This window comes from Chlorocebus sabaeus, chromosome 18 (assembly GCF_047675955.1).
Source record: "Chlorocebus sabaeus isolate Y175 chromosome 18, mChlSab1.0.hap1, whole genome shotgun sequence".
In the NCBI taxonomy this organism is placed as follows: Eukaryota; Metazoa; Chordata; class Mammalia; order Primates; family Cercopithecidae; genus Chlorocebus; species Chlorocebus sabaeus.
This window is the reverse complement of record NC_132921.1, coordinates 71,902,471-71,918,478: the sequence shown is the minus strand read 5'-3', so window position 1 is coordinate 71,918,478 and position 16,008 is coordinate 71,902,471. Positions and strand designations below refer to the sequence as shown.

The window sequence follows — 16,008 nt, the reverse complement described above, 5'->3', positions numbered from 1 at the left end:
ATAATAAAAATGAAAAATGTTCATCTTCAGGGGAATGGTGACATAAATTGCAGTCGTTGCACTGGATGGAATAGAGTGCAGCTGTTAAGAGTAAGGTACTGATGGCAAAAGATGTATATGAGATGTTTTTATATTGAAAGAGCAAGCAAAAGAATAAGCTATAAAACCATTTTTAAAAAGTACTGTGCGAGACGGGTTGATCACCTGAGATCAGGAGTTTGAGACCAGCCTGACCAATACGGTGAAACCCTGTCTACTAAAAATACAAAAATTAGCTGGGCGTGGTGGTGTGCACCTGTAATCCCAGCTACTCGGGAGGCTGAGACAAGAGAATTGCTTGAACCCGGGAGGCAGAGGTTGCAGTGAGCCGAGATCGTGCCTTTGCACTCCAGGCTGAGTGACAGAGCAAGACTCCGTCTTAAAAAAAAAAAAAAAAAAGCACTCTATGCACGTGTATAAGACTTGAAATTGTTAGATGAGTAAATTAGAAATAGGGTAGGATTAGACAAGATGTCACTGCCACTTCACTTTCTTGTCCCCTACGGCCTCCTCTAGGACAATGCATCCTTCCTTGATTTTCCTGGCCAAAGTAACATGCAAGCCATCCCATTTTTTTCTTTTCTCCTTCCCGTCTTTCCTTTTCTCCTTCCCTTCTTTCCTTTTCCTCCCTTCCCTCCTCCATCCCTGCCCTTCCTCCCTCTTTCTTTCTTTCACTTTGTTATTTAGAGTAACGGTTTTAGGTTCACAGCAACATTGAGCAGAAGGTGCAGAGAGACGGAGTTCCCATACACCTCCTATCCCCACACACGTTCAGCCTCCCCATCCATCGGCATCGCCTACAGAATGGTGTATTTGTTAAAATGAGACACATTATGAACACCCAAAGTTCACAGTTTTCATTAGGCTTTACTGTTGGTGTTGTAATGCATCCACTATTACAGGATCATATAGAATAGTTTCACTGCTCTAAAAAACCCTCCATGCTCCACCTATTCTTCCCTTCCCCAGCCCCTGGCAACCACTGAGCTTTTTTTTGTTTGTTTTTGTTTTTGTTTTTTTTGAGACGGAGTCTAGCACTGTCGCCCAGGCTGGAGTGCAGTGGCGCGATCTCCACTCACTGCAAGCTCCGCCTTCCGGGTTCACGCCATTCTCCTGCCTCAACCTCCCCAGTAGCTGGGACTATAGGCGCCCGCCACCGCGCCCGGCTAATTTTTTTTGTATTTTTAGTAGAGACGGGGTTTCACTGTGTTAGCCAGGATGGTCTGGGATCTCCTGACCTCGTGATCCACCTGCCTGGGCCTCCCAAAGTGCTGGGATTACAGGCGTGAGCCACCGCGCCCGGCCAACCACTGATCTTTTTGCTGTCTCCATAGTTTTGCCTTTTCCAGAATGTCATGGAGTTGGAATCATATGGTGTGTAGCTTTTCAAACTGGCTTCTTTCACCCAGCAGTATGCATTTAAGGTTCATCTGTATCTTCTCATGCCTTGGTAGCTCATTTCCTTTAAGTGCTGGATAGTATTCCATTGTCTGGATGTACTACAGTTTATTTGTTCACCTACTAAAGGACATCTTGGTTGCTTCTAAGTGTTGGCAGTTAGAATGAACCTGCTCTCAACACTGGTGTGAAAGTTTTTATGTGAAAACAAGTTTTCAACTCCTTCAGTGAACACCAAGAGGCATGATTGCTGGACGGTATGGTGAGAGTACATTTAGATTTGTAGGAAACTGTGCCAAGCTATTCTCCAAAGCAGATGCACCATTTTGCATTCCCACCGGCCATGCATGAGAGTTCCTGTTGCTCCACATCCTGGCCAGCACTTGCTGTGGTCAGTGTTGTTGGTCCATTCTAACAGATGTGTAGAGGTGTCTCGTTATTGTTGTTTGAGATAGAGTCTCACTCTGTCACCCAGGCTAAAGTGCAGTGGCGTGATCTTGGCTCACTGCAACCTCCGTCTCCCAGGTTCCAGCGATTCTCCTGCCTCAGCCTCTTGAGTAGCTGGGATTACAGGCCTGCGCCACCACAACCGGCTAATTTCTCTATTTTTAATAGAGACGGGGTTTCACTATGTTGGCCAGGCTGGTCTCAAACTCCTGATCCTCCCGCCTCAGCCTCCCAAAGTGTTGGGATTACAGGCGTAAGCCATGCTTCTGGCTTTGTCTGGTTGTTAATCTGCATTTTCCTGAGGACATATGATGTGGAGCGTCTTTTTATATGCTTATTTGCCATCTGTATCTCTTCTTGTGAGTCCAGTTTCTATTTTTTAACAGACGTTCCCCAGATTACCATATTATTATATTTCAAAAGAGCATTTTTTTTTTCTTTTTTTTGAGACGGAGTTTTGCTCTTGTTGCCCAGGCTGGAGTGCAGTGGTGTGATCTCGGGCTCACCGCAACCTCTGCCTCCTGGTTCAAGCAATTCTCCTTCCTCAGCCTCCTGAGTAGCTTGGATTACAGGCATGCACCACCACGCCTGGCTAATTTTGCATTTTTAGTAGAGACGGGATTTCTCCATGTTGGTCAGGCTGGTCTTTAACTCCCAGCCTCAGGTGATCTGCCCGCCTTAGCCTCCCAAAATGCTAGGATTACAGGTGTGAGCCACCGCGCCCAGCCAAGAGAGCATTTCTAACTAAAATATTTGTAATTCAGAATTAGTTTATCCCCAAAATCAGTATTGTATATAGTATTTAGATTCTTAGATTAGCCAACAAAATTCTGCCTCAAACATTTCTCCCATAAATTAAAATACTAGTAATTTAATGAACCAAATCGAAACTGAGACTCTAATCCTACCTTCTTGAGTGCTGGTGTTTGAGGGAAAGCACTCATTCATTAACTGTATAGAGTGCTCACTCAGCCTGGCTCTGCTGATGTCTTTTTCTTCAATAGAAGCCTTTGCCCCCCACCACCCCTGGAAAAAATACCATCTGTGTGTGGCCAGGTGAGGGCGGGGTTTGGAGGGTAAGGAATGGTAGGGCTGCTGGAGCCTGTCTGCAGATGCTGCGTGGGTTAGGAGCATCTGGAGTAGCCGCCTTTTGTCCCGGCGGTGGGTGGCAGCTGCAGGGCTCACTCAGGTGGTATCTGTGGAGGGCCTGCTGCCCAGTCCCAGGCCAGGAGTGCCTCATGGCTCAGCTTCAGTGCTTGGCACGGCCGGTAGTGAATGATCTGGACCTCCTGAGGGCAGGCAGGCTGCTTTGGTGTGGAGCCACGTGTTTTGCAGAAAGTGCTTTAAGGTGTAAAATGAGAATTTCCGTGGAAGAAAAGGGGCACTTGGACCTGGATCCTGGCTGAGAGATTTCCTGGGTGAATGGAGAGTTTGAAAGTGGTGACACAGAACTGGGTCCACTGAATGAAGTAATGTGATGGAAGCTGTTCCCCCCCACCCTGACTTTGGGAGTGGCTTTGTTTTGTCACGGAGCACACCTGGTTTGGCAACGTCCTACTCAAGCAGTGAGGCCTGACAGGACATGAGTGAAGTTTGGCTGTGTTTGGGGGTGTGGCACAAGGACAAACTGCTCTGATCCCCAGCAGTGAGTCAGGGACAGGAGCAGAATCCTGGTCACGTCCTGCCCTGAGCCAGGCTTGCCGGCCCTGGCAGCTTCGCCTGCTGTTACATAAACAGCAGGCCATGAATTCCAGGCGTCAGCACCCCGCAGCGTCCAGAGGGCTCACTCCTGCAGCTTCCCTTTCCAAAGCAGCATTATTTAAAAGTTGTTTCTCCAAGAAAATGGTATTTCCATCTTTGTGATCAGAGCAGTTAAGCGATTACTGAGGCATTGTTTCCCTCCAAACATGGAGTATTCTCAGTTTGGAGTCATTTTGTTTTTCTTTTTGATGGAATGATGGTGATTTTTTTTTTTTTTTTTAAAGAAACAGGGGCCTTGCTCTGTCCCCCAGGCTGGAATGTGGTGGCACAGTCATGGCTCACAGCAGCCTTGAACCCCTGGGCTCAACCAATCCTCCCACCTCAGCCTCTTGAGTAGCTGCAGCTGCAGGTCTGTGCCACCATGCCTGGCTATTTTGAATTTGTTTTTGTAGAGATGGAGTCTCACCATCTTGCCCAGGCTGGTCTGGAACTCATGGCCTCAGGTGATCCTTGTTCCCTAGCCTCCCAGAGTGCTAGCATTACAGGCATGATCCACTGTGCCCGGCCCATCCTTAGTTTTCAACATAGCTATCAGAAAAGCAGTCAGCATGAACCAGTCGAAAGCTGACCCCTACTCTGAGAAAGAAAGGCTCACACTGGAGGTCTGCACTCCTTAGTTAGAACCAAGACTTGCTTTTTCTGGTGACAGGAAATTCTTTTTGTTGCAGATCTCTCAAAGGCCTTGGTTCTGACCGAAATCGGCCCCAAGCGTGACCCTGCGACCCTGAAACTGTTCCTGAGTAACATGGAGCGGCTGCTGCACGCCAAGGCGCATGGGTAGGAGGTTCAGCTCGGGGAACACCCTGCAGCCAGAGGAGGAAGAACGGAACACGGGCTTGCTAAAACTCCCCTGGGATTTGAGGAGGAAGCCTGGCGTGGAAGGAGTGGGAGGGGCACATGAACACCAGACTCAGGGAAGCCCTGTGAGGGGCCCGCCTGCAGTAGATGCTCCTATAGCCAGGTCTCTGGAGATGGCTGGGCACCTGTGTCCCTTCTGATCAGAATCCATGGAACTGACCTCATGCTGCTCAACCAGTGAATGGTGCGAGTACTTAGAGTCCTTCCCAAGCGGGCCTGGTGTCAGGTTTATCAAAGCCCAGGGAATCCTCTTTGTCTCTTGCCTTCCCAGCAGGGCTGTGCTGTGACCCCTAGCCATGTGAGGCCGCTGACACTTCATGTCACGTTCAGTAGAGGACGAGTCACTTCTCTGGCTGCTGCATCCCAGGTGCTCAGTAGCTCGGTCAGCTGGGAGCTGTCACTGCACAGAGCATTTGCGTCTGGCAGAGGCCTGTTGGTCGGTGGCTCCAGGCCCTACGTTCGGCCTCCAGAGCTTTGCCGGAAGTGCTGTGCTTCATTTTTCACTGGGGAACATGCCCGCCAGGGCACCTGGCTGAAGTCAGCTTGCATACCACAGGAAAGGCTCCACTCCCGCCTGCATCTGTCCTCCCCTCCCTCTCTCCAGGGTCCGAGTGATTGGAAGCTCCACATTGGCACTCTGCCACCTGGCCTCGGGAGCCGCGGATGCCTATTACCAGTTTGGTCTGCACTGCTGGGACCTGGCGGCTGCCACAGTCATCATCAGAGAAGCAGGTGGCATCGTGATAGACACTTCGGGTGAGCTCTCCTGTCCCTGAAATGCAGCGGCAGAAACGACTGAGAGACACTGTGGGTGGGGTACTTCCTGAGGTCCCCACCAACTGAATTTCCCACCTTCCCCAGCGTTTCTGTTTTTTTTGAGACGGAGTCTTGCTGTCACCCAGGATGCAGTGCAGTGATATAATCTCAGCTCACTGCAACCATCCACCTCACGGGTTCAAGCAATTCTCCTGCCTCAGCCTCCCGAGTAGCTGCGATTACGGGTGCGTGCCACCATGCCTGGCTAATTTTTGTATTTTTAGTACAGCGGGGTTTCACCATGTTGGCCAGGCTGGTCTCAAACTCCTGATTTTGTGGTCTTCACCTCCCAAAGTGCTGGGATTACAGGCGTGAGCCACCATGCCTGGCTACAGTTTGTTGTTGAGAGCGTGTGAGGGTGCCACGATGGCAGTGGTCTGCACCAACCTGGCCTCTTTCCTGCCATCCCTTGCCACCATAGGATCAGGATTTCTTCACCAGATGGCAGCAGCACTGCCACTTCCCATTTACACGCCACTGAGAGTTTTCTTTTTTTTTGAGACAGTCTCGCTCTGTTGCCCTGGCTTGAGTGCAGTGGCACCCATCTTGGCTCACTGCAACCTTTGCCTCCCGGGTTCAAGTGATTCTCCTGCCTCAGCCTCCCAAGTAGCTGGGATTACAGGCACACGCCACCAGGCCCGGGTAATTTTTGTAGTTTTAGTACAGGTGGGGTTTCACCATGTTGGTCAGGCTGGTCTCGAACTCCTGACCTCAAGTGATCTACCCACCTTGGCCTCCCAAAGTGCTGGGATTACAGGCCTAAGCCACCGCACCTGGCCCAATGACAGTTTTCTAAGGGCTCCCACAAGAATCCAATGAGCTGACCAGAGCAGGTGTTGTGCTCCCCGAATTTCTGAGGTTAGTTGCTTCTGCAAGGCCCCACAGCTTGGTGTTGGGTCAGCACCAGCACAGAGCATGAGCGTCTGGTTGGGTTTTGGAGAATGATTCTGGAAGATGGCTGTTCCTTCTGCTTCAGGGTCACTTAAGGCCCAGTGACTGAGCACCTGGGGGTATATGTGAGCCCCTAACTCTGTGTTGCCTGCTACATCCACGTAGTTTCAGGCTGACCTTGCATCTAATGTTCATTCAGGAGTAACAATCAGAAGCCAGGTGAATCCAACAGATCCCATTCTCACTGAGCTTTAGCAGTAACACTGGAGCTCGCTTGTATCTATTGGGCATGGATGGTGGATCTTTTGTAATTTGAATTCTACTTGTTTCCTATTTCTCCTTTGGAAAGGCTTGACAAACATATCAGCAAGGTATAAAAATGAAAATGTCTCAGCCATTGGCAGCAGGACTAGGCAGGCCCATTCCACTTTTTTTTTAAAGACAGAGTCTTACTCTGTTGCCCAGGCTGGAGTGCAGTGGCGTGGTCTTGGCTCATTGCAACCTCTGCCTCCCAGGTTCAAGTGATTCTCCTGCCTCAGCCTCCTGGGTAGCTGGAACTACAGGCGCGTGCCACCACACCTGGCTAATTTTTTGTATTTTTATTAGAGATGGGGTTTCACAGTGTCAGCCAGGATGCTCTTGATGATCTGACCTTGTGATATACCCATCTCGGTCTCCCAAAGTGCTGGGATTACAGGCGTGAGCCACCGTGCCCGGCCTCATTCCATAAATTTTTTTTTTTTTGAGATGGAGTCTCACTCTGTCACCCAGGCTGGAGTGCAGTGGCACAATCTCGGCTCACTGCAAGCTCCGCCTCCTGGGTTCACGCTATTCTCCTGCCTCAGCCTCCTGAGTAGCTGGGACTACAGGCGCCTGCCACCACACCCGGCTATTTTTTTTGTATTTTTAGTAGAGACGGGGTTTCACTGTGTTAGCCAGGATGGTCTCGATCTCCTGACCTCGTGATCTGCCCGTCTTGGCCTCCCAAAGTGCTGGGATTACAGGCTTGAGCCACCGCGCCCGGACTTTTTTTTTTTTCTTTTTTTGACACAGAGTTTCACTCTTGTTGCCCAGGCTAGAGTGCAATGGCGTGATCTCGGCTCACTGCAACCTCCACCTTCTGGGTTCAAGTGATTCTCCTGCCTCAGCCTCCCGAGACTACAGGCTGAGACTACAGGTGCACACCACCACACCCAGCTAATTTTGTATTTTTAGTAGAGATGGGGTTTCGCCATGTTGGTCAGGCTGGTCTTGAACTCCTGACCTCAGGTGATCCACCCGCCGTGGCCTCCCAAAGTGCTGGGATTACAGGTGTGAGCCACCATGCCCAGCCTCCATTCCACATTTTAAAGCCCCCATCACTGTGATTTTACCACTAGAGCACCTGAAGGCTCATGTATGTGCCAGCAGGTCTCCAGCCCATGCAGCCAGACCTGTTTCATATCCCTCAGGAAGCTGCAGCCAGACCTGTTTCATATCCCTCAGGAAGCTGCAGGGCTTTATTGTCTTACCTCAGCTTCTTAGGGTGTGGGTCCCACAGCAGTGGTGCATCCCCAGGAGCTTGTGGGCAGGTAGCCTCAGCCCCACCCAGACCTGCTGAGGCAGAGCCTTGGTTTCACGAGCCCCTGGCTGACCCCTGTGCATAGTCAAGTTTGAAGAAGGGCAGCTCCCCTGTTCGGGTCTAGCCCATCACTTGCATTTCTTAGGACTTTTATGTTCTCCATCTCTAAGGCAGTGGCAGCTTCAGAGCTGCCCTCTGTTCTGTACAGCCCTGGACTGTATTCACACCGGGGTGGGGCGGGAGGGGCTCCATCCCTCTATTCTTTGCCGGATTCACTCCTAGACCACCTGTTTAATACAAGCGTTGGGGCTTGGGCACGGTTCCATGTGCCATTTCCTGTGCTGTGTGTATGTGGGGTAAGTTAACATACAATGCTGTTCAACCCTCTCTGGTAACCTGGATGCCTGGCTGTCTGTCTGTCTGTCCCCAGGTGGACCCCTCGACCTCATGGCTTGCAGAGTGGTTGCTGCCAGCACCCGGGAGATGGCGATGCTCATAGCTCAGGCCTTACAGACGATTAACTATGGGCGGGATGATGAGAAGTGACTGTGGCTGAGGCAAAGCTGCTCTCGAGGCCTCCCTGGGCTGCTGTGGGCTCCTGGGGAGGTGGCCCTCCTGGCCCACGCTCCATGCCAGTGGCTCACACTCTGCTCCTGGCTACCCCAGAGGCAGCTGTCACGCTACAGTGAGTGGCTGGCCTTTTAAATCCACGTCTCTCTCACCAGGATTTGGTGTTTAGCTGTTTCTCTCTTTAATCTCACGTAGCCTTTTTCAGGTTAGTACGTGTTCCTCTGTCAGGGCCAAAACCCAGATCTCCTGTGAAATACGTATTGATAATCCAATCTTGATTTTTCCCCCCCAGAATATAAATCTCAGGTAATAAGGCTTTAGAACTGCTGATAAAGCGGATCGTTCTCAGGCCCTCCCCCCAGGGTACTTCAGAATGCAATAAATCAAAATAATGGCACTGTGTGTATCTGTTTCCTCTATAAGCGTGTCGCCTGATTCCCAAACAGCTCTGTGGCTCTCATCCACTGCTGTGGATCTGTGCTCTCAGGAAGCTTTGCGAATGAAACCCAAAGTCCAGTGTGTGCTGACTGCTGCCTCTGATGAACACCCTGAAGGAGACCCCAGTAATATCATGTGAGTGTTCAGAACCCAAGACGTGGGGCAGACAGAAGGAAACTAATCTCTGAAAGCTGCTGTTTCTGTGATCAGCCTTTTTGTTTTTGTTTGAGTCGGGGTCTTGCTCTATCTCCCAGCCTGGAGTGCAGTGGTGTGATTACAGCTCACTGCAGTCTTGACCTCAGGACTCAAGCGATCCCTCTACCTTAGCCTTCTGAGTTGGGACCACAGGCATGCACTACCATGCCAGGCTAATTTTTAAAAAGTTTTCAGTAGAGATGGGGTCTCACTGTGTTGCCCAGGCTGGTCTCAAGCTCCTGGGCTCAAGTGATCCTCTCACCTCAGCCTTCCAAAGTGCTGGGATTGAATCACCACACCTGGCCAACCTGTGATCAAAGAGGGTCTTATTTGTTTCTCCTTAGGAGGCAGAATTGTATGTCAGAATAATTCTAATGAGGCTATTAACTGGCTGGCCAGGTATCTTTCCTGAGGTTTAAGAATTGAGAAAGTCTTGGCCGGGCGCGGTGGCTCAAGCCTATAATCCCAGCACTTTGGGAGGTCGAGACGGGCGGATCACGAGGTCAGGAGATCGAGACCATCCTGGCTAACACGGTGAAACCCCGTCTCTACTAAAAAATACAAAAAACTAGCCGGGCGTGGTGGCGGGCGCCTGTAGTCCCAGCTACTCGGGAGGCTGAGGCAGGAGAATGGCGTAAACCCGGGAGGCAGAGCTTGCAGTGAGCGGAGATCCGGCCACTGCACTCCAGCCTGGGCGACAGAGCAAGACTCCGTCTCAAAAAAAAAAAAAAGGGAGAAAGTCTTGGCCGGGTGCAGTGGCTCACATCCGTAATTCCATCACTTTAGGGGGCCTAGGCGGGTGGATCACTTGAGGCCAAGAGTTTGAGACCAGCCTGGACAACATAATGAAACCCTATCTCTACTAAAAATACAAAAATTAGCTGGGTGTGGTGGTGCATGCCTGTAATTCCAGCTACTTGGGAGGCTGAGGCCTGAGAATCATTTGAACCCAGGAGGCAGAGGTTGCAGTGAGCTGAGATCGCACCACTGTACTCCAGCCTGGGTGACAGGAAGACTGTCAAAAAAAAAAAAAAAGATTAACTGAATTTAAAAAATAACACATTCCCAGAGGTTCACTGTAGGGTGAGCACTGTCTCCTGCCATGTTTGGAATCGTTCTGTCTTTGAAAAAGTGGAGTCTCTCCCAGGGCTGGCCCGGTGCCCTGGTCTTCCCAGCAGCAGAGTTAGTTATAGTCATCTTTGAGACTGGCTTTTCTTTCATCTCTGGAGAGAGCTTGATTCGTCATCTTATTGCTTTGTCTGAACTAATTTTGTTTAGTAGGGCTTTTCAATGAATAGTGTGGATTTTTAAATGAGTTTAAAATATGCTCATGTTTCTCTAAATTGCTGATTATTCCTTTAGGCCTTCATTAGTCCATCTTAATTTTCTCAGAACACACTCAAAACAGATCTCAGTATCTATAAAGATGTGAAAGAAATTTCTTACATTCTCATGGATTTTGAGATGTTGTGCTTATTCGTCATGTAATGTCTTTTAGTTCTTAAATGTTCTGTGGAAGTTTTCTTCAACAAAATAACTCTCCTAGCACTTTGGGAGGCTGAGGCAGGATTGAGGCCAGACCAGCCTGGGCAGCACAGCAAGACCCCATCTCTACAAAAAAACCCCAAAACTAGGTGGGTGTGGTGCCCAGCTACTTGGAAGGTTCAAGTGGGAGGCTCCTTTGAGCCCAGGAGTTTGAGGTTACAGTGAGCTATGATTGCACCCCTGCATTTCCAGCCTCAGCCACAGAATGAGACCCTGTCTCTACAATAAAAGTTTTTAGTTAGCCAAGTGTGGTGGCGGCGCCTGTAGTTGCAGTTGCTTGGGAGGCTCAGGCAGGAGGATGGCTGGAACCCAGGAGGTTGAGGCTGCAGTGAGCCATTATTGTGCCACTGCACTCCAGCCTGGGTGACAGAGCGAGACCCTGTCTCAACAAACAAAGAAAAAAACAGAAAGAGAGAACTGCCCTGCAGGAAGGGCCCTCCCGGCCCTTGTGTCAGGACAGCAGGAGGCCCTGGGGGAGCCTGAGCTGACGACTCCTGCTTCTGCTTCTGCTCTGTCCGGAGTCTCAGGCTGCCTTTAGCAGCAAGTTTTCCACACAAGCGTCATCCCCGCGGCTTCAGGAGAAGCAGAGTGAACCTTGGAGAACAGGGAGGCACCCCAGGTGGGGACCTGTGGGCTCGCCTCATTCATCCCTGGACGAACCTCCCAGAAACAAGATGGGCTGCTCACCTCTGTGACCCTCAGAGTCGGCTCAACTGCTAGCCATGTCATTAGGAGCGCTTACAAAACGATGCTCACCTATCGCTGGGGATGACGTTCATTCTGAATCCCACTCACAGGCTTCAGGATACTTTCCCTCATTTTTTTCCCCTTCATTTCAACAGTTTTCACTGAGTGTCTTGTGGACACGAGTCATCAAATGTTTTGGTGCCTTTATGATCCAGTCCCAGATAAAAAGTAACACATTTGTCCTAGTGCATCACTGTCGTCACTCAGACCGGCCAGGAGTCAGGACGCAGATTCATGTTCAGGCAGCTGTGTGGCCTTGAGAGGGCCATGTCGCCTCTCTGTTGGTGTTGGGTGAAGTCTGTACTGGGGGCCTGGCTGCCTCCCTCACAGGGTTGGGAGGATGTCCCAGGACAACGCCTGGAGAATACCATGAAACCAGTGACGGAGGCAGTCTCCGTTGGCGTGGAGATTTATTTTGCCAAGGTTGAGGATGTGCCTAGGAGAACAACACAAGCCACGGTAGGATCTGTGGTCTGCACTTTTTTCCAAAAAGGATTTTGGGCACTTCAGTATTTACAGAGGAAAGAAAACAGAAGAGGGTAAGGTCACATCCTTGATGAGAGCTCATTCATCCACCCACTGAGCGCGAGGAGGGGGAAGAGGAACAGTGGGTTACAGGGGGGAGATGGTATTTTTCCTCTCCTCTCATCCCTCACCAGGAAGATAAGCAGTTAATTTACAATATCTGGGTGACAGAGGCCACCTGGGGAGACCCTGCCTTCTATCGCTAGCTGTTCTGTTGAGGAACAAAAGGCAGGCCAGTGTTCTGTGTGACTCAGTTTCCAAGCTTGCCTTTTCCCCTAGGCATAGTGAGTCCGGGGGTCTCCAGATTTTCCTTTCCATACACAGCAACTGTGGAAAGCCGGGTTGGTTTTTTGTTGTTTTTGTTTGTTACAGTTAAACATATTATTAAAACATGAAAATATCATGATGTCTCCAATAACCAAATGTTACTGAAGAAAACTAGAAATATTTAGATTACACCACAGCTTAGACAGACTTTGCCTGATTTATTAAGCCATTTTCAATCAGTTCTATCATCCATACCCAAGACTTCAGGGCTAGAAAAATACATCCCAAGCTTTCCTAGTAGGAACCACATTCATCATTGCTTTTTTCCATGGAGGCAATGTATAAATAGAGCAGCTTTTTGAAAACATAAGCAGAAGCCCAAATCAGTGGCCTAAAACTTGAGTGATCTGGGGAGGCACCAGGCCATCTGAACCAGCGCTTTGTGTCCCCATCAGATGGTGGGACGTGCGGGGGCTATGCACGTCAGCACAGGGGGCCACTCAGAAGCGGGGTAAACTTGAGGTACTGGCCTAGCCTCTCTGTGCCCCTCTGTAAAATGAAATAAACTGCACTCCTGCCAGGACTGTGTGGATCAAATGAAATAGCGTATGCACGTGACCGCATCAAACAGACAGACAAGAAGAGCAGAAAGACTGCAGAAGCCAGGACAGAGGACCCAGAGTCAAGGGCTTCTCACCCCAGCTGCTTCCTGCCTCTTTCTCTGCCCTGGACTTCCCAGTGTCAGCCCCACAAATTGTGTAGTAAGAGTCAAGTGATGTCCAAATCCTGGGCTGTTCTTTACATGCTCAGGCCCTGAACCTTCACTTAATGATGCCACTTCTGCAAGGATGCTCCCCAGCCAGCCAGGCACTGCACCTGATGTTCCCCACGATATGGTTTACTACTTGGATCAGGATTAAGAGAAATGTTGAGATTTGACAGAATAATTTTAAGTATGAGACACGAAAAAACAAAGGGAGGAAGAAATCTCAGTGACAGAGACCCTGATTTCAATCTTCCTGGATGTTCCAACTCCTTAGTGCAGGAAAATCTGAGACTTGAGATTACCCAGGATGAAAGCCATAGCATCTGAGCTAGGAAATCAGCCAGTCCGAACCACGCTGCTTAATTTTTAACAACCAATTGCTCACATTCCTATTTAAAAATCAAATTGAAAGCTCAAAATCCAAGTTGGCCTACTGTTGTTTTTCATTTTCACATAAATGACAGAAAACCAAGAAGCCAGTTTAAACAGTATCTCCTGTTAGGAATATGAACATCCAAAACATTCAGAGTAAATTAATTTCTCTGAGTTTGTTTACTCACCTGAAAAGCGAGGGTAAGAGACTGACTGTCAGGGCTGCATGTAATAATACGGTGAAGCCGCCTGAATGTGTGTGACAGGGGAACAGTGACTGCTGTAGGACTGACTGTATTGTTTTCCACTAAAATTCTATAATGAGAATTAGAAAAAGTTAATCAAAAATAACTTCTGATTGACCTAAAATGCTTTAAGATATCAGCAGATTGTATAATCCCTAGCATAGCTGGTGGTTCTCCTCTCCCTCCTGGTCCACAGGCCCCCAAAGGCTCTGGCCCCTTTATGATGTGGTGAATGAATGTAGGTCAGGTGTCTCACTTCTGGGATGAGCAGCACATCGATGGTACAAGATCATCTTGAGTTCCTTTCTCTTATCACTGGGATTTGTGGCCCCTTGTTTTGCCCTGAGAGCAGCAGACATGGGGCAGAGCTGACCTGTGGTGGACACGTGGCGTGAATGGAAATGAGTGTTTGTCATGTTAAACCAGAGATCTGAGGGTTACTACTGCAGCATAACACAGTCCCATCCTGACCAATCAACTTTTTATGAAGTCATACCTTCCCTGTAATGAGGCCATCGTATCTATAGTGGTGATTGTTCCATTAAGTTTATCAATATAAAGCCTGCTGAATTATGAATTTATCAGTATGACTACTAAATCGTGGCCTAAAATCCATGAAATATGAAAAGACATGGGAACCAACTGAACAGTAATAAAGATACTTCAATCCAAATCAAGTAAGGGAAGATAGTGCCTTCAACCTGATTGTAGGTGCAGAATTCTTTCTATCCAAATCCCACTACAAAATGTTAAAGTAGGTTACATAAAACCATAATAATAAACCCAAGTATGAAGACTTTAAAATGCCATGGTCCACTGCTTTGTGAACTGAACTCTAAGCTGAAAGGCACAGTCCTGGTGTCCCCCACTGACATGGTACAAAAACTGAAGTAAAAAAGAAGGCCGACCACGCTCACCTGAGTATGCACAGAATCTCCCGCAAGAACTGAGCACGCACAGCACACATCTCAGTCTTTGCACTCCAACTGTGCCGTGGACCCAACAGCATTTTGGCCCTCCCAAGAAGGTAAATTTGTTCTTCTTATTTGGCTAAATTAAATGATTTACCCTGGGTTAAGTAGAGAAGTAAGTATTTCATATTGATAAAGTCAACTTTAGTGATAATACTTTCTTTTCTTTTTTTTTTTTTTTTGAGACGGAGTCTCGCTCTGTCGCCCAGGCTGGAGTGCAGTGGCCGGATCTCAGCTCACTGCAAACTCCGCCTCCCGGGTTTACGCCATTCTCCTGCCTCAGCCTCCCGAGTAGCTGGGACTACAGGCGCCCGCCACCTCGCCCGGCTAGTTTTTTGTATTTTTTAGTAGAGATGGGGTTTCACTGTGTTAGCCAGGATGGTCTCGATCTCCTGACCTCGTGATCCGCCCGTCTCAGCCTCCCAAAGTGCTGGGATTACAGGCTTGAGCCACCACGCCCGGCAGTGATAATACTTTCTAGTTATGTTTAGGAATAAATTTTATGATCGTTATGATAATCTGTGCAGGTTTACATTTAAGGTTCTTAAAACATTTAACAAAATCTTACATATTCCCCTTTTGATTTGCAATGTTTAATTGTGACTGAGAATTTTTCACAAACAGTATTTGCAAATGTGAAAGCTCAAATAACCATATGTGTGATGTTGGATTTCCTAGCTTTATAAGGATTACTTAAGTACTTAGAAAAATTTTTTAAAGTTTTAAGGCTGTTTAAATTAGGCCCCTTGAAAAATTTAAGAGAGTCAGATATTTAAAAAACCTGTAAAGGTAATGTAACTCTATGGGAGCTAATGAGCCAAGTTTGTGAAGTGGAGGTAATTATCTGACAGCATTTTATTCAGGGTCCTTGAGTATTAATTAAAAGCCATGTAAGTTGTTTCTGTGCACAAAACCTCGTTAGAATAAAAACAATCGAGTGGAAAGTTTGTTTTCCTTTTTCAAAATTGGTGTTTGCCTCAGTCCTTTTTACTTGCAAGATGTTTTTAATGTCCTTAAATTTAACTCATCACATTAAAGTCATTATTGACCCTTTCTTGATGAGTCGGATGAAAGCAATGCAGGGGGTGACAGCAGAAGGTGGACTTTGCTTATCCTTCCTGGCTATCTCCTCTTGCTGCTACAAACACAAGAGTGATCACAAACCACATTCAAGACACTCCAAGGTGTCCTGGAAGAAATACAAAATCACACGATGTCCGACAGCCACTCCCTTCTGCATTCTTTCTTACTCCAACTTCTTCTGAATCCAGCTATCAAATTATATTATTAATTTCCATTCCACGAAAGACAGGGATAATATTACATAGCTAGCATCCAATAAATGTCTGATTGTAAGTAAATCTGCCAGTAATTAAGGTGCTAATTATGTAAACAATTTCACATCAGTTCTCTTAGCCTAATCATATATGGTTTTATCTCACTTAACCCAATCAAATCTTGGAAGATGTATTAGTCTTCTATCTCACCAAACAGCAGTATATTAAAGTATTACAATAACTGAATGACTGGTATTTTACCTTCCCAAAGGTACCTCACTCCCAAAAAGCAGAAAAGACAACTGCAGATAACAAAATA

At 48.0% G+C, this 16,008-nt stretch overlaps 1 protein-coding gene across 1 annotated transcript in view; it reads left to right on the top strand.

Moving 5' to 3' along the window:
• Nucleotides 1-8,738, top strand: part of IMPA2 (inositol monophosphatase 2) — a 49,791-nt gene extending 41,053 nt beyond the window's left edge. The window contains exons 6-8 of the mRNA XM_007974676.3: nucleotides 4,314-4,422; nucleotides 5,108-5,259; nucleotides 8,202-8,738. Of these exons, the coding sequence (XP_007972867.1) occupies nucleotides 4,314-4,422; nucleotides 5,108-5,259; nucleotides 8,202-8,317 (377 nt within the window). The 3' untranslated portion in view covers nucleotides 8,318-8,738. The remainder of the gene's footprint in view (nucleotides 1-4,313; nucleotides 4,423-5,107; nucleotides 5,260-8,201) is intronic.
• Nucleotides 8,739-16,008: the final 7,270 nt, after the last annotated feature.